Here is a 27905-nt window from a genome sequence, read left to right as displayed (position 1 = left end):
AGATGCGCAACATGTCAGATAGATTAAAATGAAAATTTTGGTATTTAATCAAAAGCCAATTTTCATGTTTGTATTTCAAAACTGAAATGGATGTAATGCAGTTTTCTTAACTGTAGACATTGCACTATATAATAGTATATATGAAGACACAGCTGAAGTCATATATATATAAAGACAGAAATTAGTGTATGATAAAATCTCACATGATGACTTTTAACACAGTCAGATGTTTAATAAGATTTACCTTTTATTTGACAGTAAAACAAAAACTGATTTGTTACAATCCATAAAAATGAATGATATGCTGTGAAGTAGGGCATATCGAACACTTGTAATAAGGCAGATTTTAAAGGAGCTAGAAACTAACAAGTCAACTAAAAGATGCTAAATATACGAAATGTAGATATTATTTTCACAATTTAATAGTTTTAAATGTCATAAACCATGTGGGGTATAAAACATAATGGGATTCCTCTTTTAAATTAGTATGATGATTCTCATGCTGATTTTCATGGGTTTATCAGTTGTACACATGCACACATATTCACAAACTTATACGATATATACTGATTTTATGAGGTATGATTGTTTATGTCAAGCAATTTGCATTTTGAAAGTGCATGCAAAAAAATCACAATTCTTTTGTGCATTGCTAATACATGATTGAAAATTTAAGTGGGAAATTAAGCTTATGGTTTTTTAAATCTTAATTAGAATGATCCCTAATACAAATACGTTTCAATTTAATTATTTCTTTACCAGTACATAGCAGTGACTTCTATCCTACATTGACTTTAAAAGTAATTTGTCCACTTTCTCTCTCAGAAAACGTGTGATAACATAGATCTTATGTCACGTTTGTAATCATTAATTATGTTTAATGTTGACATAAAACTCTACTGGCACTTTCTTTCAAATGCTTAACACTGAAACTAAAATGTGTACAGAACAGTCACTTCCGTCTTTCTAGTTCCTCTGTAAATGTTTTACCTCATAGGGGAAAAAGAGTTCTGCTTTATTTTTCAAGCAACTTTCTGGAGACATTACAGCATGGGAATATCTCCTATATGAAATTACATTAACTGAGTTTAGCTGATCTCTGGATTTGACCTAGACCTTTTAAGCACATGTGAGCTGTTGTAGGTGATAATAGGTTTACATTTTAACAAAACAGTGGTACCACAGACTTACAAGGGTAGCTGATGAATTTCAAGATGTTTTTTCTTCACTTGTGATTTCCAAATATGACTTTGATTTCCTTAAAGAGCACATCTAGATAAACAAAATATATGATAAAACGTAGAATATGGTAAATTAGGAATAAATCTCATTTGTCTATAAAGGAATGAGGTATTCTTAATTAATTCCTAATTTCAAAATTAGCTTACTTCATACCAAGACATCTAGTTGAATGCAAATACATTCATGCAAATAAACGACCATGAAAACCACATCCCTCGATATACAGTACAGCCAACATCCCTTCAAAAAGGAAAAGATGAAATGGAAGCTAAATGATAGAGGCTCTCTTTAAATATTGTTATCGTTGTTTATTGTAATATGTCTTCCCTGCCTTAAGCATGTACATTCTCTTTCCTGGGTTCTTGTGGTAGGTGTGTTGCAAATGTGAACATAGATGGTTTTAAATCAGAATACATCAAACAGAAGATGTACACAATCAATCAGTGCCACATTTAAATACAAACAGTGCATTCCCTGAAAATATTCCAGGATATTACTACATCATATCATACATTGCAAACAGAGAAGTGACTCTTACGGGTTTTGTATGTTCAGTCAAACAGTTTTCTTCTTTCAGAGAAGAATATGGAGTGCTATTTAAGTGCAGAAATTATTGTGTGGGGGGTGAGGTTGATTGGGCCTCCAACTCCATCCAGTGGTCATCAAGATGGTAGGATTACAAGGCTTTATCATTGCGCCTTTTACAAATATATATATATATATATATATATATATATAGATAGATAGATATTATTATTATATTATTATTATTATTAGATTATTAATTATTATATACTAAATTGTTAAGACAATTTCAGTAAATGCAGAATGCAATTAAAAATGACAATTTCTAGTGTAGATTCAGAATGTGTCCAATCTTAAAACATTATTCATTTAAAAACAAAACAACATTACCATGTCCTGCAATCCTCTTTAAAACATGAATGTACTCAAATGCAGAACAGTTTAATATGCACCTTGTCGTGTTTATGAAGATGAAACTGTGATGCGCTCTAATTATATGTACCCCGAGTTTAGGAAAAGAAATCAGACACTAAAAGTTTTTTTTTTTTTTTTTACCATACAATCATTTTAATGCCATTTTTATATTTTAAAATGTCCATGACTGCCTTTGCTATGAGCTGAAGTGATTCTACTAGGATCACACTTTAAGTAAAATCAGAGGTCTTTAACTTATTTTATTAATTTAGAAACTCTCCACATTTGAAAGATGTCTATTCAATTTCAATTTTGTATGAAGTGCATAGGTTATGCAAATCTCTACGTTCAAGTTCAAATACAAAATATACAATGTGGGGACATAAAACAGGATTATCCATGCAATACCTATTGATATTACTTCATTAAAAATCTATTACAGTAGACCATCTAGGTGAAACAAAACAAGAAGTGCTTCATGATTTCCAGCAAAATAGGTAACAGTTAAGAGATATTTGTTTGGCAGACTATTTAAGGGACCTGAATTAATTATTACTTTCTAGTAATGTAATAACAATGTTTAATTAACTGATAAACAGGCATAGAATAAGTCACAAATTGGTAAAATAAAACCAGAAATAATTGCAGTGTTACAAATGTACTTTTAATATTTTCAGATTATTTTGCAATTTTACTTTCTTTACCTAAGGGCTGTACAAACAACCAAAATGTCAATGCGTCTATGCATTTTCTAATTTGATATCATACATTTAAAGCTTAAAGCTTAAGTACTTATGTATATATTAAATGGCTTTAGTCTGAAAAGGCCCTTAAAATAGTGTGAAAAATGCATTAATGCTAAAGTAAAAAATTAAAAAGTAGACATGAAGGTTCTTCAGTAGATTCAGCCTCACTGGGAATAATCCTTTCATGCTTCTAACATGGATGTGTTGTATTGTGGTGAATCAGTTCAGAATCTGCACACAGAGTATGCTGATTACATTTCCCTGTCAAAGAGTACACTGATTACATCTCCAAACACAAGGTGGCATTACTGAGATCTGGCTGTTTGTCTTTATGTGTGAGGGCACGGTGAAGTACCATGGACCAACCGAGGTTAGCTGGTACCCACAGGTTGTGACAGACCAGAAGGATTCGGCAGTGGGACAGGAAGCACACAGCTTAGTCCTTTGACAGTTGCACCTGTGATGCTAACCCTAGCTAGTCCAGCTGCTTGTTGTAGCAAAACAGGTTGGGAGTAGCGGGTCGCTAAAGTCACGGACTCTTTCAGAAACACCTACTTTGGGGTCCAAAGCAACCCCTCCTGCACTTCCATCCAAGGGTTATCACTTCTATCAACAGTTTGATTCAGGATGATTTGGTTCTACTGGAAAGAAAGAAAGGAATACCACGTCTTGTATTGGCCTCCCCTGCCGTTGACCCTCATAGTCTTCCTTGTGCGGGGCCCCACCTGCTCCCAGGGCTCCGCCCACAGCCTCGTTATCAGTGGCGTCCCAGCAGTCTTGAGAAGAGGGAGGGTTTAGAGGGCTTGGGAGGGGCTTCCTGGGCCACTCTCTCCAGGCCCAGCTCACCTTGCAGCTGCTCCAGCTCTGATTGGTCCAGCAGCTCAAAGCCCTCTGCCTCACTGTCCGAGTCCTCGGTGAAGTCCAGAGGCTGATGCGAGCCTGTGGGCCGGGGTCCGGCGGGGCGGGGCTCCAGCTGCTCCTGGATGGCCGCTGTCACCGCTGCCACTATTACATCCCCGGCCATCCTGTCCATCAGCTCCATCGCCAGGGACCCAGGGGCCTGCTGCTGGGGGCGCGTGCTCCCCATGGGCGGTGGGGCCTGCAGGCCCAGGCTCAGATCGTCGTCGTCGCTGTTGGTCCACGTCCCGTTCTCCACCGACGGGAACTCTGGGAGCCGACTGGCGAACGCCTCATCTTGGCCATTGTGGGGATCCAAATCTAAAGTCAAGGGACAGACAGGAACATCACAAACCGCTTGTGTCTTTGTTCATCTTTTCAATGCACTGTGCTATAAGGGGTTCCTTAGGCTGCATTCAATCTGACAAAACTTAGAGGTGACGAGACTGCATAGATTTACTGATGTCTTCAGCTAGGAAGGGACGGCAAGTGGCCCATTCATAATTCTTGAAGGCAATGAGCACAAAAAGTATTGGATGCCATGTTTGTCAGTGATTGCATTGCATTTTGCTGCTCTTCAACACAAAGGTAAGTCGAAGGTGATTCTACAGTGTTAGGGAATAGAATGAGGGAGTGAATGTGGAACTCACCTTCTGAGTCCTCAGTCACAGGAGTGTGTCCCTCTGACAGATCAAAGGTGTTCTCCGTCCAGGTTGCCTGGGAGACCTCGGTGTCTGATATGGAGAGCTCTTTGCAAATGGACGAGTCCAGCTGAGTAAAGCAACAGGACAGTGTTCAGACAGGAGACCAAACAACATCAACACTCCAGACCAGACATACTGAAGGCCTCACATGAAGTGAATCTGAAATAAGAGCAGGAGGGATTTGCATGGAAATGATGAGGTCAGAACAAACCTTGGGGAAAAGTGCAGATAGGTCAGTATCGCTGCTCTCCTCTTGTCTCTGACTCATTCTTTTTTCTGAAAGAGCCAACACAGAACCACATGACCTGAATATGTGATAACCACACTCTGAGATGTAAATCTACATTAATGAAATATATTATGGATTAATATTTACTTCCTTATATAAGAATCCTATTGGTGTTACTTCATTGAATATATTGTACATGTTTAATATGTTTTATTATTATTATTATTATTATTATTATTATTATTATTATTATTATTGAATTTTGGCAAGGACCCTTTCTTACCATGGTTTTCTTTGATTCTCTGAAGGAAGTCCCCGACTCCAAAATCCAGTTTCTGCAGAACTGAATCCACCCACAGCCCAAACTCATGGGACGACAGCAGTGGCCAGAGGAAGACAGCCAGAACTGAGGGGAGGACAACCATTTCATTTAAAATTAATTCATGAATACTGTTAAGTTGGAAATGGGGTTATTCTGACCCCCATGTGAACTTTTTCTAGTGTTCCCACACGTCTTAAATTGTATTTAAGTGATGTAATCACACAGTCTAACATGCCATGTTGTAATGAACTCACCCGCTATGTAAGAAATGACAATTCCTGGAATGTAACGTCCCAGAACGGCAAAGAAGGAGCAGAAGCTGCAGGCTAGGAGGCAGAACTGAAACCCAAAAATACCAGTCAGTTTCCCTAGCTGGCAGAACCATCCTTCAGTCAGGGTTCCCCCTCTCTCATTAACCACTGGTCACTGGGCCCTGAACCAAGACCACGTCATTCCACAGCGATAAACAGCGTTGCCGATGACAGGTTCACCAGCGGCGTAGACCCATATGACAGCTGGCTTTGGAACGGTCATGTCTGAATTTAGGCCAAAAGAAAAACGGTCAATCTCTGGTCCCAGATACTGATCTATTACTGTAACATCATTGCTTTCGAAGCATCGGACCTTTCATTCTTAGATTTGCCATTTGTGGTTAATGTTTATTTCCATAAAAATTGTAATAAATGACTTTTTATGTTTCCCAGGCTTGAAGTTAAAAAAGATACAGGCTCCTGGGTCACCTCTGATATGTGGCGGTGTACCTTTACAGCCATACACTGTTTTATCGTTATTTCCAAATGCCAGCTGGAGAGCTCAAATGAAATGAGCTATTTGGAAGAAACCACCATGTGACCATGGCACATGCGACTGTATCACATGGTAATTTTCATTTCATATGATCATTAGGGTGAGAGAGAGAGAGAGAGAGAGAGAGAGAGAGAGAGATTTAATCTACTGTCAACCATTACATGTTGGTTATCTGTGTTCAATCCACCCAAAGTCAATGTAATCAAATCTCATTTGAAATGTGTAGTATATGCATTAAATGTGTTGAAATCAGTGGTTTTGTGGTCCAGTTTGTTTTTTTTTCCTTCTTTTTTTTTTTTTTTTAAACATCGAGGAGAAAACTGCCTACAACATAGCTTATCTTTGCTTTCAGCTTCAGGTTTTTAGACATACCTTTCCAGGGTTCTGCTGCTTGAAATAGGACATTTCCTGGAGGAGCAGCTTGCAGCTCAACCAGGAGTCTGTGAGCTGGCTGGCCTCTTCCCTGTTCTCCTGGCTGGAGTCAATGACTTCCCAGCTGAACACAAACACAAGTTCAGTCAAACAGTCCTGCACAGAAGGCCAAAGCCAGTTGACTTGCAAAGATATTCTTTCAAATCAGGTAATCAAATCATCACCGTCAAACTGCATGCAAAACTGAAAGGAACACAGCATCACTACTGAGCTATAAACACTGAATAAAAATTAACAGTGTTAATAACCAAGATGTGTTTATCACTATAGATAAGACATAACATAAGAATTCTGAGGAACTAGAGAACTAGAAGTTTCTCACATGCAAAAGTATTGACAGACATATTGATCCTCTGCTAATTGTTAATGTTTAATGTTGTAATTATGCTAATTATGTCTTCATGGTATAGTGTCCAGCATGTAAATATCTAACGAGCTATAATTACTGAACAATCTACCAGGGTAAATTGTACAGTACAGACATGTTCAAGCATAGAAAATCAAGAAAAGAAAAAAATATTATTATTGTATTACCAGTATGATACATAAAGATTGTGACTATTTACATCATCATATAAACCATTTAAAGTTATTTGATATCCTTTGTTTGGATTTGTTGGACAAAAAATATCTACTTAAAAGGCTTGAGTGCCATTTTGGAATAACATGTTTAAGTAGTCAAGTCACTTCACTTTGAAGAGACTGACAGTCAACAAAACGTCTAAGTATCTAAATCATTCAATTCTAAGAGCAAAAGTTCCCAAAATGTATTAAAGTAAATTTGCAATTTACCACAAGCCTTTGCTTTCAGTGCTGCAAGCAGTAGTGCTGTACTAGGCAGGAAACAAAGGGAAAATAATTTTAAAACATTATTTCTAAAAGATAATTGCAGTTGGAAGACCCCCACCACCCAAAGCTCTTATTATAGCAGCCATCTCATTGGATGTGGACATGGTTCCCAAGATTGTGGATAAGGAAATGTGAGATAATCTCTGAGATATACTTTATGTCACAAGGCATGTATGTGTTTGTTGGTTCTCCTTGAAAAGACTTCTGTAAAGATGCCTGTCACAAAAAAATCATAATCATAAACACATGAAATGCAGGCCTATGATCAGGAGGTTAGTTCCTGAACCTGGGATTGACTGTGGTGCATCCTATTTTTGCACATATGGTAAGATTGTACTCAAAACAAGTGGTTAGTCAGTTCTATACTTCTCCAGACATCAATGTCAGATTCTGGGTAACAAAAATGTGTGCCATGGCGACATTAACACTAATGGCAATCAAATGAGAGGTGCTGTCTCAATTAGAAAGGGTGGGCACAGTTCATGAAAAGCTCTCACATGTGCACAGGCCAACAAGTTATCCCCAGCAACAGCTCACAGCCAATCAACAACTTGCCAACAATGTCAATAACAACTCCAGGCAGTAGCCTGAAGAGAACAGACCTAAACAGATCTATTTCTAGGTAGCTGTAAAGGGGGTTTCACCACCTTCACCTCCAACCCCCACCCCCACCCCCCACCCCAGATACCTCCTATACCTCAGTGAAAAAAAGTGAGAAATTTAGTGATTAACTTAGTAATGTGGTTTTTATGGTCCCTGGTCTGTAATTAAAACATATTTGTTCAAAACCTGGTACCCCCATTTCTACCGAAGCCGAGCTGTGTCAAACCCATATCAGTTGCACGTCATCACTAGGGCCACGGATCATGGTCGGGTAACGTGGGTTGACCCATTCACACCAACAGCAAACACACAGGCATTCCCCAGGTTGTTGCTTTGGTGTGAAACGAGCATAAATGACCTGGGATGTGAATATGTGACATTTATTCTTAATTTTTTAAGCAATTAGTGACATAATGTGACCTTAAGACATAATGAGCATTGTTTTCTAGAAGTGCTTTATTACAAACATTTAACATTTAACAGCTTGTTACGCTTCAGAGTTAGCAATTATGTTAACTCAAAACCAGTTTTCCAAGTGGACTGAGAGTGAAAACCCTTGCTATAAAGGCATAGGCTTGAAAGTCATTGGGTCCTAACGTGCATGTATACAATTGCTGAGTCCTTCTCTGTGTCTTGGGCAAGTGGTTGAAAGCAAAGGGTGAGCAGATTGAATAACATTGGCTATATTTATGAAGGATCAGCTCGCAGACAGACAGACTTTTTTCTCACAGCTGTCCTGTATGTAGACAGGCATGAAATAGCGCAAAATGTCCTGAGAGATACAGTAGTGGCCAGAGATGAGAAGATTCCCACCATTTCACACCGTGCTAATTCTCCTGTTAATTGAAAGCAGGCTAGTCGTGTGCTGGGCAATACACGCAGCCGAGTGGCTGAAAATGCTGGAGGCAACTAAGCAGCAGATAACCAACATTCATTATACAATTATAACCCCTGTGAGTGTCTCTGCGATGTGCCGGAATTGTTTACTTCAACACGGTCCATGTTGTTCACCAAAATGGCAGATATCAGCTTGAATCTACTGTTGGCCAGTCTGTAGCTGGTACTGCCATCTGAAACCCACATGCATTCAACTGCTGCTATTCCAAGGAAATGTCCAATGTTTGTTCAACTCTTAACAGATAACATTTGGTCCCACTCTGGAATGTGGGACCAAATGTTATTTGTTAAGAGTTGAACAAACATTGTTGTTTTGTCCAGCAGTTGCAGTTATTAATAATGAAAATGACAATGCAATCAATACAATGCCACAGAATTTGTGTGTGATGTGATACACAAGATATCTGTGAATAGGAAGAATTCAATAGCTGGGATCTTTAATGACCACAGTGAGTCAGGACCTCGGTTTAACGTCTCATCCGAAAGACGGCAACTCCTACAGCACAGTGTCCCCATCACTGCACTGGGGCATTGGGGTTTATTTGACCAGAGGGAAGATTGCCCCCTGCTTTGCCACCAACACCACTTCCAGCAGCAACTCAATATTCCCTGGTGCTCTCCCATCCAAGTACTAACCAAGCCCACACCTACTTAGCTTCAGCCATTCGGCAGGAGTAGAGTGCATGGAGGTATCTCTCACAGAAGACTTAAGAAAATCCACTAGACAAGGTCCACAGCCATCAAGGGTGTATGAGGCCAAATGTATATTTTGTGACAAATGTAGCAAGTATTTGAAAGGCCAAAGGACAAAAGAGAGTCTAACAAAATGCACAGAGTTGAGAGCTGATGAGACAATCAGGAGAGCGGCTGTCAGGAAAGGTGATACCAGGTTGCTAGCCATAGTCAGTCGTGAACTAGTAGCAGCTGAAGGTCATTACCACAGATCCTGCTACAGGGTGTACACAAAGGATCTAGATACAGACAAAGACATTAGTGAAATTAACTTGGACAGAGCAGAATCCCCTTATCAAGCGGTGGAAAGAATGGCACTCTATAAAGTTTTTGCATACATTAGGGAAGGACTGAACATCCTACAGTGGTACCATTCACCGACCTGACCACTAAACTGGTGACAGAAATGGCTGAATGTGGTGTAACACAACTGACACCTTCTACAAAGAAACACCTACGTTGCAAGGTTGAAGCTGAATTTGGTGAATCTTTACATATCATACAAAATGACAAAGGAAAGCTGTTGGTATACCCTGACAATTTGATAATGGATGAACTTGAAAAGGTTTGCCAGGAACTCAAGGATGACCTGAAGGTGCACAAATTGAGAACTGACATCATGCCACAAGTGGCACTTGCAAGAGAGTTAGAGAAATCAGCATCAGCAGTTGAAGATATTGGAGAACACACTGCATGCATCATTGATGGAATGAGCCTTGTTCAGAAACTGAAAGGTGAAGGCAAGACTTTTGGAGAGATTGATGGTTCTGTGCTGAACCTAGCATTGCACGAAGGAGGAAACAGTAAGCGGATAGATGTGGTGTTTGATGTGTACTGGAAAACATCAATCAAGAATGCTGAGAGACGCAGTCGTGGTTCAGCAAGTAGCACTCAATGGAAGAACATTGCCCCGGGACACAATGTTGTGCAGTGGAGAAAGCTGTTAAGTAATACAGACAGCAAAACAGCCTTGATAACATTCATCGTGGACCAGTGGAAGCTAGCAGAGAACCGGGTAAAGCTTCAGGACAAGCAGCTATTTGCAAGCTGTGGAGAGACATGCTATTGTCTGAGCAAAAAAGACTGGAATGTTGTTGAAAAGCTGAAATATTCCCATGAGGAGGCGGATACCCATATGCTCCTGCAAACCAGGCCCTTTGCGATTTCTGAGCTCACCAGTGCTCTCTTTCTTCTTAATGTTCCAAACAAATGATTTTGGTAAACTTAAGGTTTGCCTGATGTCTCTGGTTTTTACTTATTTCTGAGCCTCGTAACAGCTTCCTTGACTTTCAAAGGCACAACTCAGGCAATCCAAAGCCTAGAATCAAGACATGATACTCATACGTAATTGCACTGAGGAAGCAATTAAACAGACCTGACTGATCAGAAACATCTGTGAAGCCATTTGTCCCAAACATTATGGTGCCCTGAAATGGGGAGCAATGTATAGAAAGTGCTGTAATTTCTACATGGTGAAACCTAAATGTATAAAAATACCATTTAATAAATGATAAGAATGTGCACTTTAACTACATGTGAATTGTTTGATTAAAAATCTAAAATTGTGGAGTATAGAGCCTAATAAATAAAATAAAATAAAATAAAATGCCCCAAACATGTCCCAAACATAATGGAGCTCACTATATATATATATATAATAGTAAGCGTATGGTTTATGGAATGTGTCAGCTGTTTTTCCATTCCACTACCTTATAGGTGCTTTGAGGTAAAGCAATTAGTGCTTGTCCTCAAAGCACCCATATTTTTAATAGCAAGCTTAGTTCTTCACAATACCTTTAGTATTATATGTAGCATTCCACAATAGCAGGCAAACAGACCAAAATGAGTCATTTCAACACCTGAAAATGAGACCTGAGGCAAAGCATAAACACAGAAAGGGAGAAAAAGGAAAATGTTGGTAGAAGAGGCGGTACTAAAAGGGCCCACATGAGTGGACAGACAGCCTGAGATCCCCTCCTGATTCGTCTGCCCATCAGCTCGCCAGGAAGAAAAAATGTTGGCTTGTCCTGTAATATCTTCAAGCATGACCAGCTTTGCAAACACTAGCCATCAATAAACGAAAGTCCTCGCAAAGGCCCCCCCGTCACGGATCCTCTCCCCCCCATTCTGCCTTCACCCCCCTCCCCTGGCCCCAGCTGTCCACCCAGCAGCTGTTCTCCCACCAAATCTGGCAAGCTGTCACTCGCAGACCCAACACCCCCCCCCCATGTCCCATGCACACTCTCGCCAGCACACTGCCATGGAAGTGACTGATGAGTTCTGAGAGCTATTTGATACTGAAACTCATGGCGGGGGTCTCCTGAGTCCATTCCTGAAGCTCCCCTCCCCTCCCCACCACCACACACCACAGACCCTCCTGTGATGGCCCTTGTGATTCTTGGAAACGTCAGCCCTCTGTCGCATCTCACTTTCAAAGGGCCGGGGACAGAGCGCGTGCGTGGACAGCGTGACTTGACAACTACCATGAAGTGCTGTCAGAGACAGCATGGGTGTGCATGTAAGACCCCCTCAAACAAACTGTGGTGTGGGGATGGCTGGTTTAAGCAGCCACACCTGCCCTGGGTCAAGCTAATTGGACCTGGCCAATTGGATAATTGGTTGAGAATTAGATAATTGGCCAGGTCTAATTGGACCCGGGAACAGGAGTGGCTGCACCTGTGCGTAGTGAGGTAATCACTGCGCACAGGTTAAATCTGCCATCCCCACCCACACCAGGGAGCTCTCTGTCATGACAGGGTTTTTACATCTGCTCATTTGGCTGTTACCATCTTGCCAAACCCTCGTGGAATAAATGTGGACTGTCTGAACATCTTCTCCCTGTGTCTCTGTGCTGGAGGGCCCCAAAGAAAGCCACTTCGGTGGCCTGTGGCAGGCGTGTTTGCCACACAAACCAAGCAAACAGCAAGGCATCTACTGCATATTGTGGATTTACACTCGTCTTGTAAAATTAAGATTATGATTTAAATGAATATTCAAAAATCAATCCATCCACCATTATCTAACCCGCTCATTTCTGGTCAGGGTCGCGGGTGGGCTGGAGCCGATCCCAGCATGCATTGGGGGAGAGGCAGGAATACACCCTGGACAGGTCGTTAATCCATCGCAGCGCCCACACACCGTTCACTCATCATTCACTCACACACTCATACCTACGAGAAATCTAGCTTCCAATTAGCCTAACCTGCATGTCTTTGGACTGTGGGAGGAAACTGTAGAACGGGGAGAACATGCAAACTCCACACAGAAAGGCCCCGGCCTTCAAACCCGGGACCTTCTTGCTGTGAGGCAGCAATACTACCAACTGCATGACCATACGCCTCCCTGTATTCAAAAATATAATCATTAACTGGTTGATTGATAGAGACTGTATACAACAAAAGTTTCCAGAGTTATTGAGGATAAATGATTATACTTCGCATACAACTTCATCACGTCCATTCAAATTTGTTATATATATATATATATATATATATATATATATATATATATATGAATTATTGAATTTGGTGAATTATTCTCCAGGTGATTCTAGTAGATGCCCCACATAAAAAGTTGCCTATTCACTAAACTGGATTGTTATGCAGATGCTACAGAGCACACTCATTTGTATGTATGTGAGATGTGAGGGTATCTGTGCTTGTGCATGTGTGTGTGTTTGTGCGTGCCTGTGTGTGCACATGTTTACGGAATGAGAAGGTTTGCGTGTGCTTGTGGATGTGTACTCGTTTGTGCGTGTTCACTTGCATTTGGGGGTGTGTGAGGGTGTCAATTTCAATGTGCATGTGTACCAGGTTGGGGCTGACTGTTCAGGGGGTCATGACTGAGTATCTAAGGATCTAAGACAGGTGTCACCCCCACATGGTACCCCTAGCTTCAAAAAGCTGTCAGTCCAATATATAATTCTACAATTACAATGTACTGTTCAGGTATTTAGCAGATGCCTTACAGGAAATACTGTACTACAATCTGCCTGTCTGTTCCTTTGAACAATTCAGCCGACAGCACTAAAATTAGCATTTTTCCTACTCCAATCAAATCTCAGAACATGATCTAACAACATCCACAAGATACCAAAACCACCAAATCAACTTCTAGCAGTTCAACTTAACAACATATTGTTTGGCGTATACTGACAAAATATTCCTTCAGTTCCTTAATGAAAACATATTGCAAATATATTAATGCCTAGGTTTTAACACATTTAGTAGTAGTAGTTCTCTTCAGGAACAATGATAGTCAAAGCCAAGCTTCAAGCTACCAAACATGATTTACCATAATAATGTGTGTCCAGGTTTGCAGAGAACGCAGCCAGCTGCTGGAAAACACGCACGCTGCCCTGCTCCCATCCCCACTGTTACTAATCTTCTCAGTGAGACAGAGAGCGACACGTCTGATCCTCTAACAAGCCTGACCGGCCAGGGCTTCTTTAAAAATAGCCGCGAACAATGTCAAAAATGGGCGCGAGCGCTCAGCACGTCCGCATATTTCGAAACAGGACGGCAAACATGTTTATGCTCCGGAGTCCGCGGGCTCGGGCGCATGGCATGGCGCGGTCAGGTTACGGTCTTACGCTTGCAGCCAGAGCCCTGTGTAAACACTGAACTGGGGATTTTGCGAGAGCACATGACACTCTCCGCCCACTACTGGTTTGCTCCCTCTGCAAGGGGCCAAATGGCTGGGGGGTAAAGCCTGATAATGGGAACTGACAAGCTTGGCTTTCTGATTAGATCAAACGCACACCTCAACACTGTTAGTGCTGCTAATGCTGCTGGGCCAAGCTCAGTCAGCTGGCCAGGAATGTCATGCTAGACAGACTATTCCAATGATACACCTATCTGAAACAATTAAAACTAGATTAAGAACATAAACATAAGACCAATGTGATCAGAGGTCAGAGAGAATAGTTGTGTCTTTGAGACAGACCATGATAAAAACAAGTGACTGTGAATAAGGCTCATACAATCCCAAGCTCTGATACAACTCACAAACTAATTTAAAATTCCATAGCATTCCTTCACTGGCACAAAAACAATCTTTCAAATAATCAAGATAAGGGTCTAATCCATTTCTACAATATGCACTCTCCCCCCAGACATACACAAAAGCACCACATGCAGGTAGTGAAATACATTAGAGGGATGTTGAGAAACTGCGCTGTTCCATCAACTAATCCAACAGTGCTAATCCATGACACTCAAACTACACTGATTACCCACCTCAGCAGATACATTCACGTGTGTGCGTGCATGCACCAACACACTCCAAAGAGAAACAATGGCTTTGTTACCTCAACCCTGCTCCGCTGTCTTCAGGAGCCATATCGAAAGCGTTGGATTTTCAGGGAGACCCTCGGAGACCAGCAGTCGGTGTGTGTTTATAACAGGAAGGCTTTCCTTATCAGAACTCAAGGCGAAGCCCCAGAGCCAAGTCGTAGCTAGGCAGTCTCTAGTGCGCGGGAGAGTGAACAGCTCCTGTTTATCTTGAATGGAGCTTGTGCCTGGCTATTTCAACCTGCTCACTCTATAAATAAATCAAGTCACACAGCATTCCAAAGGCAGCGACGCAATGGGTGGGGATGGGACCCTCCAAAAAGCTACAGCCAGTTTGTCTTTCGGTTTTTCTGGGGGGGGGGGGGGGCTTCCACAAACGGGGGTAGAGCTAACTTTTTTGAGTGACAACATATGAGCCAGAAAGAAAATTCCAGTGTCACGAGAAATTCCCACACACCCTGTATGTAAGAATGGAACGTTCTGGAACTACAATATTAGTTCACCAACACAACAATATTAGACATTAATTGCATCTGGTGTGAAGCCACGTGTATTATTTCTTATGAGACATTCACAGTACATGGAGATGATAGCTAGATGATAACTACACGAAGAATAATAAAAATGAGAAAGATTCTTGCTATTCAAGGTTTTTGCATGACATTCAATGAATCTGAAAAAAAAAGATAATACTGTGTTTAAAAGATACTCTTGCCCTCAGAGGTGGCAATGAACAGTTTACACAGCAAATTACTTTGATATGGTTGTCAGGAAATTGACCAGTTTCAGTAAGATTAATTTAAAAGACTTTCAAGAATGTTTTGCTTCTGAACAAGATGTGTCAGTGAGTGGATACTTATGTCTTGTCTGTCCTGTGGGTAAATGGTCACAATGCTAAAAAAAAATGGCTGGTCATGAGTTTAGCTGATTCTCCAAGGCAGCAATTTAACTCACATAACTCTCAGGACATAATTTTTTCAGACACCTCAGATAGCATCTTAATGTCCAACAACAGCCACTGGAGGACTACAGTGTTTAGATGTTCATTATTCAAATTCTTTGATATTGTATAATGCACTGCTACATTTATGGACGAACTGGGTCAAATGTGTCATTTTGGTGGTTGTTTCCAAAGTGTTATTCAATAGCATGATGATCTTATGAGAATGTTCCCCTTGAAACAGCAGCTGCTGTGGCATAAACCTCATTCTTATTCTCACATCCACAGAACCATGACAAAGCAGGGTCAGGACCGCTTATTCAATTCTGGCCAACAGTCTGCTTCTGGCATGTCATCCCTCCTTTTTGACACCCCCATCCAATCACAGGCTCCATATTTAAGCACACCTTCAGCTAGTTGGTAACTGAACTTCTGATTGGCCTGTGCAGCATCCTGATTCTGAACTGAGCACTATGAGAGATCATCTACCCCTTAGGGAGCAAACTGCCAGCACCAGCCCCTTTGATTAACATGACGTATCAACACAATGTCACAAGACACGGAACACCGCTGCAATCGTGACAACAGAACATACGCTGTTGAGCATGTTTCTATTTACAACCATGTTCTGAAAATAGCCATGACTTTTTGATAAACAGCACTGGCAGTGGAACAGTTCTGGAAAGGTTAGGATAAATTTATAAACTGTTCTGACCCACACACACCTCCATCTATAAATGTCTCATTTATAACTAGAAATAACTGGTAACCATGTCAACATTAGCTGTGACTAACCACCAGCTCTCATCACTGGGAAAGTGAAAGCTGAGTTTTTCATACAGTTGTGTTTAACTTGACATGCCCCAAACCCTTTAAATCAATCAACACAATAAATAGCATGCCACTGAAGTCCATCGGCACCTCCGTGTACTGTTATTATCATTTTTCTCAGTTCCCCAGAACTGTTACTGTACAGTAGTCGTATTCGGTGACAGCTGTTCTTTTAATAGGCTCCCTCAAGGGGCTCCCAGGAGGGTATCGAGCCCCTACTACTTGGAACTCTTAGCATAGAGAGTGCTGGGTTCAGATCTGGCCAGGCCACCAATGAGGGCTCAGTCTTGAGATGGGTGTGTGTGGTGTGTGTGGTGTGTGTGTAGGGGTGAGGGCCACCTGCTCTCTCCCCTGGGAGTGCTTGCCCAACCCTTGTTTTGATTGCTGCAATTTCACCGGCTTATCGAGAGAGGCTAACACGTTCTGCCGTCGGTGTTGCCCCCACCGGGAGGCCTCGAACTCAGCATTAAGGCCGCCCTGCTGAATGCTGAGGTAAACAAGACGTTGTGTGAGCGGGGTCTAGAGGCAGGTCTCCCATGTGCCCTTACCGAGTGGGTGAAACAGGCTTGTTCTCGCACTGTGCAGAAACAGCTCTGCCGAGGGATCCTGCCAAGCAGCTAAAAGGCTTAGTCACAGTGTGGTTTCTGCCATGAGCCGGCGGGGAAATAATTCCCTGTTGACATCGTCAGTGCAAATGCCAAACCACAGCTACAGCCAACCAAAGGGCTGTATGGGACATAACCTGTCCAACTTTGTACACCGAGACACGAAATGCTGCTACAACAGATGCGGTTTACAATAATATAACTAATGGATATCCAATTAATCTGATCCACGTCCACTGAATTTGACCTCCTCGAACAGAACCTGTTGAATGCGCTGTATTGGAAGACTAGGGCCTGGCATAATCGAGTAAAGGTTTACTTCAATATCCTGGTTTGAACTTACGTTGGGCCAAGATTGACAGTTTTAGCCAGACTCAGGGTAAACATACAACAATACCACACTGGCAACAAAATTCATATAAATTGGGGTTCAGTAAATTGTGCGAATGTGGCACTTTGTACTATACTGACTTTAATTAAAAATATATTTGTTTGTAAATGAAAATAAATATCAACATGACAATAAATATGTATGTGTCAGCCCAATGATTAAAAAATTCTCTGTCACATAAAAATGCTCTAGGAAAGAATGTTTTCTGAGAATTGACATTATCGTGTGTAACGTAACAAAAATAGATGAACCAGTGAAATTACTATCTGATAGTTTCCATATGTCCCAAACTCTTTTATTAAAATCTGGCACAGTTGGGGGGGGGGGGGGGGTCATGGGGGAAGGGGTATTTTGAGCTAGCACATGGAACATCAATACATTCTTGCTAAGTGGGGTACAGCTGTCCCCAAAACCTCTGCTTTGGCTGATCTCCAAAGCCAGCCTGGCGGGGAATCTTCAGCACGGTTCTCCTGGGGACGCTGTGATGGACGCGAACACATGATAGCACATTTCAGGCAGCCAAATGTTAGAGCCAAAAGGGATATGAAATTTGGAGCTGTGAAAAATGCTGGTAAATATTCGCGCGGTGATGGTTTCTATGTCAGAGCGGATTTTGTCAGATGGTTTTCAGACCAGGCTTGTCAGGTGGACTGAGCTTTTGCATGTCTCTCCTCTGGGTCACAGATTCTTTACCCTTCAAATAGGACTAGAATCTGCTGGCAAACTTATAAGAGCTCTCACCTTCAGCAGCAGCCGTCCTCAATGACCTGATGAGGAGTGAGCACGTTTTTGATATTTCATCTCTTATGGCTGCTTAAAACCCAGGGCTGTCTGGAATGCTTCTGAAATGCCTAAAGAGAATATTTAAGTCCTGAGTTCTGATTAGGAACGCCTCCCCGTTACAGAGAAATACACGCTGACCGCTGGTCTCCGAGAGAAATTTACACCATTCAGAATTTTCTTGTTCAGAAATATGTGCCATTCAGAATTTCTTTCCTGGTGAGACAGGGGCAGCATTTCTTCGCCCCCAAATGGTGGCACACAAGGGAGAATTGCATCCAACCAGTACAACCTCACTAACCTTCGACCAATTTAATCTTCCAGCTTACTCCAACAACCAGCTACTGTTAGGCTGCCAACTATGCCAGTTCAACCGATTGCCCCCAAATTCCACAGGGAATAACAGGTACATTTCAAGCAGTGATTCAGTGTTTTTTAAGGTAGGGATCAGATTAGGCCTCAACTGCTAAGCTAAGGCTTGTTTCATGAAAATTGTGACATGCACACTGAGATCAGCAAGATTCACGTAGAAATCACAATTGCAATCCACGAACACGTGTTGCAAAGTGTGTCCATGTAGGTAATCAGTGAATTGGCAATCCTTCTGATCCCCCTGCCTCGTTTCTGTTTTGTATCGAGCTTTTACATTTGTGCACACCATACGTGCGCTCCTCTGCTCTACATGGGCTGGCTGTGGGTGTCAGGAGCCAAGGTTGGAAAAATCTGGCTTGCAGTCAGATTAAACTGGAATGATATGCTGTGGTATAAAAAAGTAATTTGAACTATTTATTTCCATTCGAACTGTTAGTTCTCTCCAGCAGGCTTAATATAGTCCACGCTTTACACTTGAGGCATTTTTCTATTTGTAATCTTCAAATTTAAACCTACCCACTCTCACCTAGAAACCTTGCGTGTTTATTGAGTGGTACCCTTTCCTATACACAAAAGAAAACCAGGAAGTGCAGAGCAGTCAACCTTCACAGAAAAATAATTTTTATTTGAACTTAAGCCCAAGTAGTGTACTTTCACTTTCATTTCCAGAAGGAAACTTAGGTCATGGTGTTAGGTATACCACTCTAGGATACAAAGTTTAAAAGCAGTTCATAAATATACTAAAGAATATTTCCAGGAAACACTTTAAGCAAAATGGGCCAATTTCGTTTTTATAATTAATTAATCTACTGAAAATATAGTTTAAAAAAAGAAATGTTATGTACTTAAGTACACGTTACAAAATAAACTTTATTGGTCTGAAGTTCAGTGCAGAGCATTATTGCAAGGGAACGCTTGAAGCGAGACTGGTTGTGCCATGCTCCCGCTATTGACTGACCTAAGACCATGCTGTGGCCTTTATCTTTCGTGCAACTAGTGATCTAAATAGTCATCTTAAGGGTGGACGAGATCATAGCAGATTTTGTGTGCCCTCACCTCCACACAAGGAAAGGAAATGCTAGACTTGTGAGGAAAGACCTGGACATGTGAGAGGCCGGCTGCAGTCATCACACTTTTATTACTTGCAATTTCCAAGCAAAGCAATTTTGTGAAACCCGTTTTTGCGATCTGTGATTGAAAATCCTCGTTTTATGCCCTGGACTTTACAGCTCTATATTAGATCCTGATTTCCCAGTACTGGTCAAGTTTGCGATCAGAACAGCAAGATATACCACACCAAACATCTCTTTGGGGAGGCTTTTACAGGGAACGCCATTAAAAAATACAATAACAGGCAGGCTAGAAGGAGGTTTTAAAAGGACTCATCTTTTTCTGCTAAAGGTCTGGATTCAATCAAGATTTGTCCTTAACTGGGCTCACAGTTAAGCTCTAGCTTGTTTTTTTTGCTAACAAATGCCATTTGGTGAGTTCAATGCTCACTGAAATGAATTCATTAAGCGGTCTTGTTGAAGAAATGCATTCATTTATAAGTCAAAGTTAAGGACAGATATTAATTAAATTCAGGCCAATATCCAGTTATCCTCTTTGACAGGTATATCAGTGAATATAAGATATAATTGAATACACTAATTCATTAATGCTATGAAACAATAACACTGGTGAGCCCAATTTTACATCACAATTATCTTCCTGCTGGAAGAGTGGGCCTGTAGGCTTAAGAGCTGACTAATGTGATCCATTTTGTAGAGCTCTGGGTTCATATCTCAGAGCAGAGGGCAGCTATCTCACACGTCAGTAAGGTATAAAATGGATAATGCTTAAGACTTGCTTAAACTCAAGTCACAATACGGTCCAGATAAGACCACCATAGACCCTAAGTCTAAATAAAACCCCTTGGACAAGGTAGTCTACTAAGAAAGTAAATTATATTAATTTATATCTACTGCCTCATGCATCTGACTATGCAGCTGATAAAAATACGGTAGTAACCAGAGCAGCCTGAGGTGCAATTTGGCATGTGTCAGAAAAGTCTGCCAGCATGCGCAACGCATTCTACTGCCCTGCACGTTTCCTGCGTTACAGAGATCGATTTCCTGCAGGCGCTCCGCATGCCAGTGACATGTGAAGATGGCAACAAAAGAACAGCTGACAAGATCCGTAATCCAGATAATCACTTTAAGCGATCAAGCAGTTAACCTGAGGCCCAATAAACACCAGGAACCCCTGCGAGTGTCAGAGAGTTTTTCCATCTATGATTCATTATAAAAGTCAAGTGGGTTTATGGAAAAATACGTACATGTAATCATGTTCTGAGGTGAGAGATTAAGTGGTTTATCCTCCAAGGACCTGCCAATTAATTTTTGTCCCCTGTAGGGGACGACATGAGTATCTGGTCTTAAACTCAAGAACCATACATTCTACTATGCTTTAACGTCTTTTGTGTAGAGGACATAGAAATAGAATAAATAATATTTTTGAAAACATTTTCACTGCAACATGTTTTTTTTTTCATCCAAGATATCTTGTCAATAAAATAAAAATGCTTCTTTCTCTTCCAGGTCTCAGAAGGATATGAGAGTGAAAAACAGAGAAGTTGTATAGTTGGACATGACAAACCTTTCCCACTGTATTGGCCACTAATACTTTCAATACGTTGAAAATGAGTGTCAGTCTAATAAATATTTGGAATGCTACGCGTATAACAAGCCGCTCAGAAGATCAGCCTTCTGAGTGGGCAGAATTAACCCCAGGATTCCTGGTGTGGAAAGTCATCAGAGAGGCTTGAGTATACATTATACATCAAAGGCCTCCAGCACAGCTCAGCGGTAGACATTTTAAAAGTCAGTATCAGGCACATCCCAGAGGACACAAACCCAGACATACCTTCTGCTGTCTGGAAATAAACTCTGCAACTCTCACTGATGTACTACACAAAATGATAAGGCTTTGTTAGTTACAATGACAAACCTTTTCAAAAATGTCTTTTCTTTTACAATGGCTTTAATCCTGAACGAGCAGAAATTTTGTAATGGAACTCTGAGCAGCAAGATGCGGCGGTGCCTGGTTTTAATGCCTGCCGAACCTATTCCAACTACATCATTGGCCCCACAGTCAAACGGCGGGTCCCCAGCCACAGAAGGACTCTCGCACGGAAGCCAAAGAGGAAACGATGTCCTCCATACCGGGACCATGAGGAGATATGTCAGCTGACAGCCTCAACACACTGTGGATCTCCCATGTCAAAACCAAAGGAAAGGCCTGCCAACACAAACCGTTTGAAACAGAGGAAGCATGGTGAAAACACTGCACCAAACTCCAGATGCAGATCAAAACCAGACAGATCATTTACCTGAGTGCAGCATTTTTTGAATGGAACCATTCAACCTGACTCACCACATCTCTATCATAACAAAGGGGGACGCTTCGCAGTCCACTAAAGCTAGACAACATCAGGAAATGATCTTCCTCATAACTTACAATGGCCTCTCGGTGGTTACAGAAGTGAAAAAAGCATGAATGACCTACCTTTCGCTCATGCTTCGCCATATATAGGCTCCTATGGTAAAGAACAGGAAATGTTGCATTTGGATTAGTCATATACATGTCATAGCATCCTTCACTCAGCAAACATATTAAAGGGGTTTGTTTTTCTTCCATTTTTATAAGGTATCTCAGCATCCACTCACAGGTTTTATGCAGGTCAATAACAATAACAAATATTGTTTGGAACCAAATTAAGCAGTGTTCAGATGAGGGGAGGCAGAGACCACATTTGTGTTCTTCCGTGAGCAGTAATCAAGCAAGCGAGAAGAGAAAGCATTGTATAAAGGGCTTATGTTTTAAAAGTAGTTCAATGTTACATAAAGAGAGAACAGCCCCTGTAAGCCAACATTTCAACATAGTTTCAATCACAGAGAATATGGAGAACACAGGCTTTATGCTGTGAAAGCCAGTCAGGGCTATAAGAAAAAGGCAGATTAAATCAAACTGCAATGTGCTTTTAATGTTAAGTACTCAAAAGTACATATGCATTACTTCTGAGTCGTTTCAGTGACCATAGCCATTAGACCCTAATCAGGGAATTAATCTGAAAGTGTGGGATTCTAGACAATGAATCACAAAGTCTTCATTGTTTGTAATTCACTGAAAATAATTACAGTTGGACCGAGTATGCCACCGGAACCAAAGGTGTGTAAACAGTTCACAAATATTAACCTCTGTAATATGAAATAGTTCATCTGGAGGGAGAGGGCATTACAAAAATAAGACAATTCATTAAAATCTCAGATTTAGGAGTTTAAGAATAGGTTTAATTTCAATATGCATGAACCATTGAGTAGAAGAATCAAGTGAATTTGCCATAGAAGCAACTTGGAATTGATGTATGAATGAGCTTGGATACCTACCTCTTTGTCTGGACATCATTACGTCTCTTATCATCTGAACCATCACTAAGACCATCAAGCCCAGAGCCAGTGTGTTGTAAACTCTCCAGGAACAAAGGGCTACAAACCTAATGAACAGAGAAAACAGAGAGAGAGAGAGAGAGAGAGAGAGTGGGAGAGAGAACCCAGATTAAGGAGCACTTCAAGCCTAGAAAAGGAATCCAATATAAGCACTATTGCACACTGCTTTTAATTGAGTAATAATTTGGTAGTAAAGGTAGTTCATTTTTGTTTAGCATTTCTGAACACTTTGCAGTCACTTAACAAAGCAAGCAATACTGTTTCTTGTATTAGTTATTCGGAGTGGAGTTAATTGCAAAGTACCACTGCAGGTAATTTCCCACCTAGACAGACAAGCCAGGGCCCAAATTGGTAAATGGATAGAAAGCAGTCTACACACGTTCTATACTGCACTGGTGGGTACGATACCAATCCCAAACAAACATAGCCGCTCGACACTACTGGCCATCAAAATTTGCAACAGGAACAGATGGGACCAGCTGAGTGTAAAGAGTAAAGACTTCCTGCTTCACAGACAGAGAGGCTGGATCATTCTTCAATGCGGATGCACCTTACTGCCCGCAGGCATGCAGGGTGTGGTGAACTGGCATAGATAGAATGCAGTAAAAAAAATAGTGCTTAGGGAGCTTCCTCTTCCAGTCAGAAGTCAGCCTCCTGCATTCTGCATGTCATGCCTAACAGTCTGGCTTCTGTGGTCTATTTACAATTAATAATACTATCTATCTCTGACAGGAGCCATTATTCAGGGAGACTAAGTCTAAGTTTCACAGGGGTGGATATTCACTAGCACACTGTCCAAGGGTACAGTAGCAGTGTGCTATTGTTGTGATCTCAAATTCCCTAACCAATTCTTCCTGCTGCTGACATCCCAAATGTATCCGGTTTACTAAAAAAACAAATATGTGGCTGTTTTTGTCAGTCTCCTCACTGCATGATACTAGGTACTGTCAGGTGTGCTCAAAAATGTAAACCATTATAGCTGTTGAGTGGTACATCTTGTCAACGCAGTGGTCCAAGTCTCCTCACTGTCTGGTATCTGGCTAGCCTGGCTGGCAGCCTGGCAAGGTGTGGCAGATTTGGCCAAAAAGAAACAAAAATGGGCCCAGTGAAGGAGGGTCTTGATTGGGAGGTTGACTTAATCTCACTGCACAAAATAGCGACCCCTGTTTGTACTACCAGTCTGCATCCAGTCTCTTCCATCAGCAGTGCATTTATAGTATTGCGCAGATGCCATGGCTGAAAGGCGGACTGCAGAGTGACAAGAATCACAGTTTTGCAGAAAGTATGATTGCGGACATGATTACAAAATATAATTTTGAATTCAAAATTTGGAGAAGAAAATGGGGAAACTATTAAATGCAGGCAGTCGGTGGCCACTGAGCAGAAACTCAGCATCATTGTGAAACTGAATATCTAAAGGCATTCTTTTACTTTATGTTCAGATCCATCAGAATTTGACAATTACAAGCACACACAATTACTCAGTTTATAGCTTGTTGCCAGTCATTCTCCAGTTGACCTCTTATGCTTCTGAAAGGGTACCTGGGGTGAGGTTATACCTGAGGAAATTCTGGAAATCCTACTAGAAACATGACTAAGGTCCATGAAAACACTGAAGCAGTCACTAATACTGTCCTCTAGAGGGCAATGGTAGCATATGTTTGTGCTTTTGAAGTACGGTTAGCACTGAATTCCATTTTATTTTCCCAGAAGGCAATATCCATTGGCTAAATCCATAAATGTTCTTATTGCAAAGTCCTTTCAGTCATGCAACCACAGATAGTCTGGGAGTGCTGTCTCTTCAAATATTTGCTTGCCTCTCTTTGAACAATGGCAGCAGGAGAGCAGCAATGCCACTCTTAGGTTCTTTGTTTGAAGTGCTCTGCATGTGGCAGGAGTATGGTTAGAGTGTACATCTGTTGTCGTCACCACCCCACCCTACCACACATTTTCCCAAGCTTAGTTCAATTCAGAATTGGCAATCCGAACAGAAACTTGTTTTTTTTTTGCATTTTTTTCTTTCTCCCACCGAATACAATTGCACTGCTCTTGCCAGATATAAAGCTCTTGCTATTAAATCCAGGCCAGACCATGCTTACAGGAGCAAAACAAAACAATACTTTAGTGTTTACATAACTGCTGACAAGGAACCTAGAAATCTGGAATTAGGAAAATACCTAAACACAAACCCTTTAACTTATCCTTCAATATATTATCCTCACATTATAAAATACTAACAATAATAGTGATTATAGTGAAACACCACATGAATGTACTCTGCAAGAAGAGAAGGGCGTGTTCGAAGAACTGGTCAATATTTAATGCGTCATTGTGCTCGGAACACCCAGCACTACAATGTTACTTAACAAGCCTTTCATAAGGGCACAAGATTATTTTTAGACTTGAAGAACATCATAAAAATATTATTTTGAGTCACGTGATAATACAACGGTGGGAAATGACCGATCACACCTTCAATACATACACGACACAAAGGCATGAATGGACATAGCCGTTGTTATTAGCCTTATAATAAATACGGCTAATGATGTGCTCTATAATAACATCGCTATATAAAATAAGTAAAACATGTGAGCATGTGTTATCAGCTTTTTACTATACTGTAGCGTATTGAAGCCAGCAGCAAACAAGCCAGCTGGATACGTGCTTCGAAAATTCTTACCAGAAGATTAAATTAGTAGTTAAGAAGACGGCTGTGCACCGCAGAGGTCTCTTCCAGGTAATCACCTCCGCAATACCACTGAGCAGATCCCAGCCTCTGAGCTGTCGGCAACCAGCGGGCTGCTGGACGTTTCGCCTCATCATCGCCTCAGTTGTCCCCGCAGCTTGGGCGCAACTCTCCGTTGGGCGTTCACCCTCCGGATCTCCAGCTTCCCTGAAGTGGTCACTTTCGATTCTTCTCGGACTTTCCATTGGAAATTCACGTACGAAGCTCGCTCCTCGGCCCTGACAGCACTGATTTCGTTGTTATTGTTGTTGTTGGCCAGTTGACGTCATCGAGAGGCAGCACCGGTTGCCTTGGAGCCGTGCTTAAACGACACTGGGTGGGAGGGACCTGAATGTGAATGTGACCAGTGGCAAGGTGTTTCGCAGGCGGCCCGAATGGAGAAGCCCGAACAACACTAAACGTGAAATTTCCTCTTACGTGGATAAGGCCAAATTAAAATATACATCAGTCCTCTTCTAAATACTGCTTCACTGAGTTACAAGTTATAACTAAATAGTACTAAAGCCATATTACTGAACGCTCCCATAAATGGTCATTTGTTATTTATTTTGCCTATAACAAAAAAAGAAAGTAGCTAATATATTATTATTATCATTATTATTATTATATAAGTGCACAAAATATTTTAAGATATAATTCAACAATCAAATGTCTGCATTTGTGGTCCATTCAGTAGCATATACCTGTTGAATTTAAGAATAATTATTTTGTGTGACAAATAATGACCAATGAGTGGTGCAATTATCATTTTTAAAAGCAACTAGAAAACACGGCGAATTAAACAAATTTCCTGATTGAACATGTGTTTTAAATGTACTGCAAATCGATTCTACAATCGGCTACAAGATCATGAAGTAATAGTCTTGGAACATTTGGTAAGCACAGAGGACAAAAACACTTTTGATCGGCCAATACATACTACTGCCACCTTACCCACTGTCTGCTATATTGCAAATTCCCTAATTGCCGTTTTCTACCCTATTCCCCATGCTGCCGGCGGGGCTCTTGTCCCAACCCTCGAGAGTCGTCTGGTCTCCCCCACTTCTGCGGTCCAGCCCCTCCTTCTTCATTGCCTCCACCCTGCCCACATCTGTCGCCACCTGCTGTTCCCCATCACCGCCACCCGGCCCCACCCATCATCTGAGCCACATCACAAATCTTAAAACTGGCTGACATGCTGGTCACCAGTCGGCACACTGAGTCGACCAGAGGAGGATGGGTTTCCCCCTTGAGCCTGGTTCCTTCCAAGGTTTTCTTCCCATCTGCCACAGGGAGTTTTTCCTTGCCACTGTTGCCTTAGGCTTGCTCCTGTGGGGGTTTAGGCCAGGGTTGTCTGTAAAGCGTATTGTGACAACTGCTGTAAAATACGCTATACAAATAAAATTTGATTGATTGATTGATACTTTCTGGCTGATACATATTGAAGGTCTAGCTAACAATATTGGCTCTGAACCTCTTTCGCAAGCATTATTCGTTCTACAGTTTTTCCACACCTATAATATGTAATATTGGCCAGGGTATTTCCTGTTAATAGTTATATGAGGTTTAGTATCACTTCTTCAGCATGCTAAGGCACAGAAAGGTACACTGAAATGTGCTAAATAATACAATACATAAATTATCATTGAACTACTTTAACTCCTTTGGGCCATTGATTATTCAACAGTCTGTCTGTCAGTCTGTGAATGATGGTCATTGCTTTTAATGCTATTGACACGTTAATAATAATAATAATAATAATAATAATAATAATAATAATAATAATAATAATAATAAACTTTATTTGTATAACACTTTTCAAAAACAAAGTTGCAAAGTGCTTTACACACATAAAAATAAATAATATAATGCAAGATGTAAACGACAGCTTAAGGGATACATTAAAACAAAGTATATGAATAAATTAACATGAAAATAGAAGCAGCATGAAAGAGGGCCAAACAGAGGAACAGATACAGATGCAGATACAGATACATGGTTAATAGAATACAGTAAATAACAGGATGTTAAAAATATAAAATAAGAGTAGAAAAGGTATTAAGAGGCTAAAATATTAAAAG

General features: G+C 41.1%; 1 protein-coding gene across 3 annotated transcripts; it reads right to left on the bottom strand.

The window, feature by feature from the left end:
- Nucleotides 1-225: 225 nt before the first annotated feature.
- retreg1 (reticulophagy regulator 1) lies at nucleotides 226-26199 on the bottom strand. 3 transcript variants are annotated; one of them, XM_064346849.1, is made up of 10 exons: nucleotides 25780-26199; nucleotides 23037-23143; nucleotides 22156-22186; nucleotides 7111-7146; nucleotides 6259-6382; nucleotides 5334-5418; nucleotides 5041-5163; nucleotides 4740-4804; nucleotides 4475-4595; nucleotides 226-4145 (listed from the first exon to the last, which is right to left on the bottom strand). In XM_064346849.1, the coding sequence occupies exons 1-10, from the start codon at nucleotides 26028-26030 to the stop codon at nucleotides 3685-3687; spliced, it is 1404 nt and encodes a 467-aa protein (XP_064202919.1). In that variant the 5' UTR covers nucleotides 26031-26199; the 3' UTR covers nucleotides 226-3684. The 3 variants fall into 3 exon arrangements, with proteins under 3 accessions (XP_064202919.1, XP_064202920.1, XP_064202921.1); XM_064346850.1 differs by lacking the exon at nucleotides 7111-7146 and having other exon boundaries at nucleotides 25780-26196; XM_064346851.1 differs by lacking the exons at nucleotides 7111-7146; nucleotides 22156-22186; nucleotides 23037-23143; nucleotides 25780-26199 and adding an exon at nucleotides 14708-15027.
- Between the last annotated feature and the right edge of the window lie 1706 nt (nucleotides 26200-27905).

This window comes from Anguilla rostrata, chromosome 8, assembly GCF_018555375.3.
Source record: "Anguilla rostrata isolate EN2019 chromosome 8, ASM1855537v3, whole genome shotgun sequence".
NCBI classification, from domain to species: domain Eukaryota; kingdom Metazoa; phylum Chordata; class Actinopteri; order Anguilliformes; family Anguillidae; genus Anguilla; species Anguilla rostrata.
The sequence above is the reverse complement of the archived record's forward strand: the minus strand, read 5'-3'. Positions and strand labels throughout refer to the sequence as shown.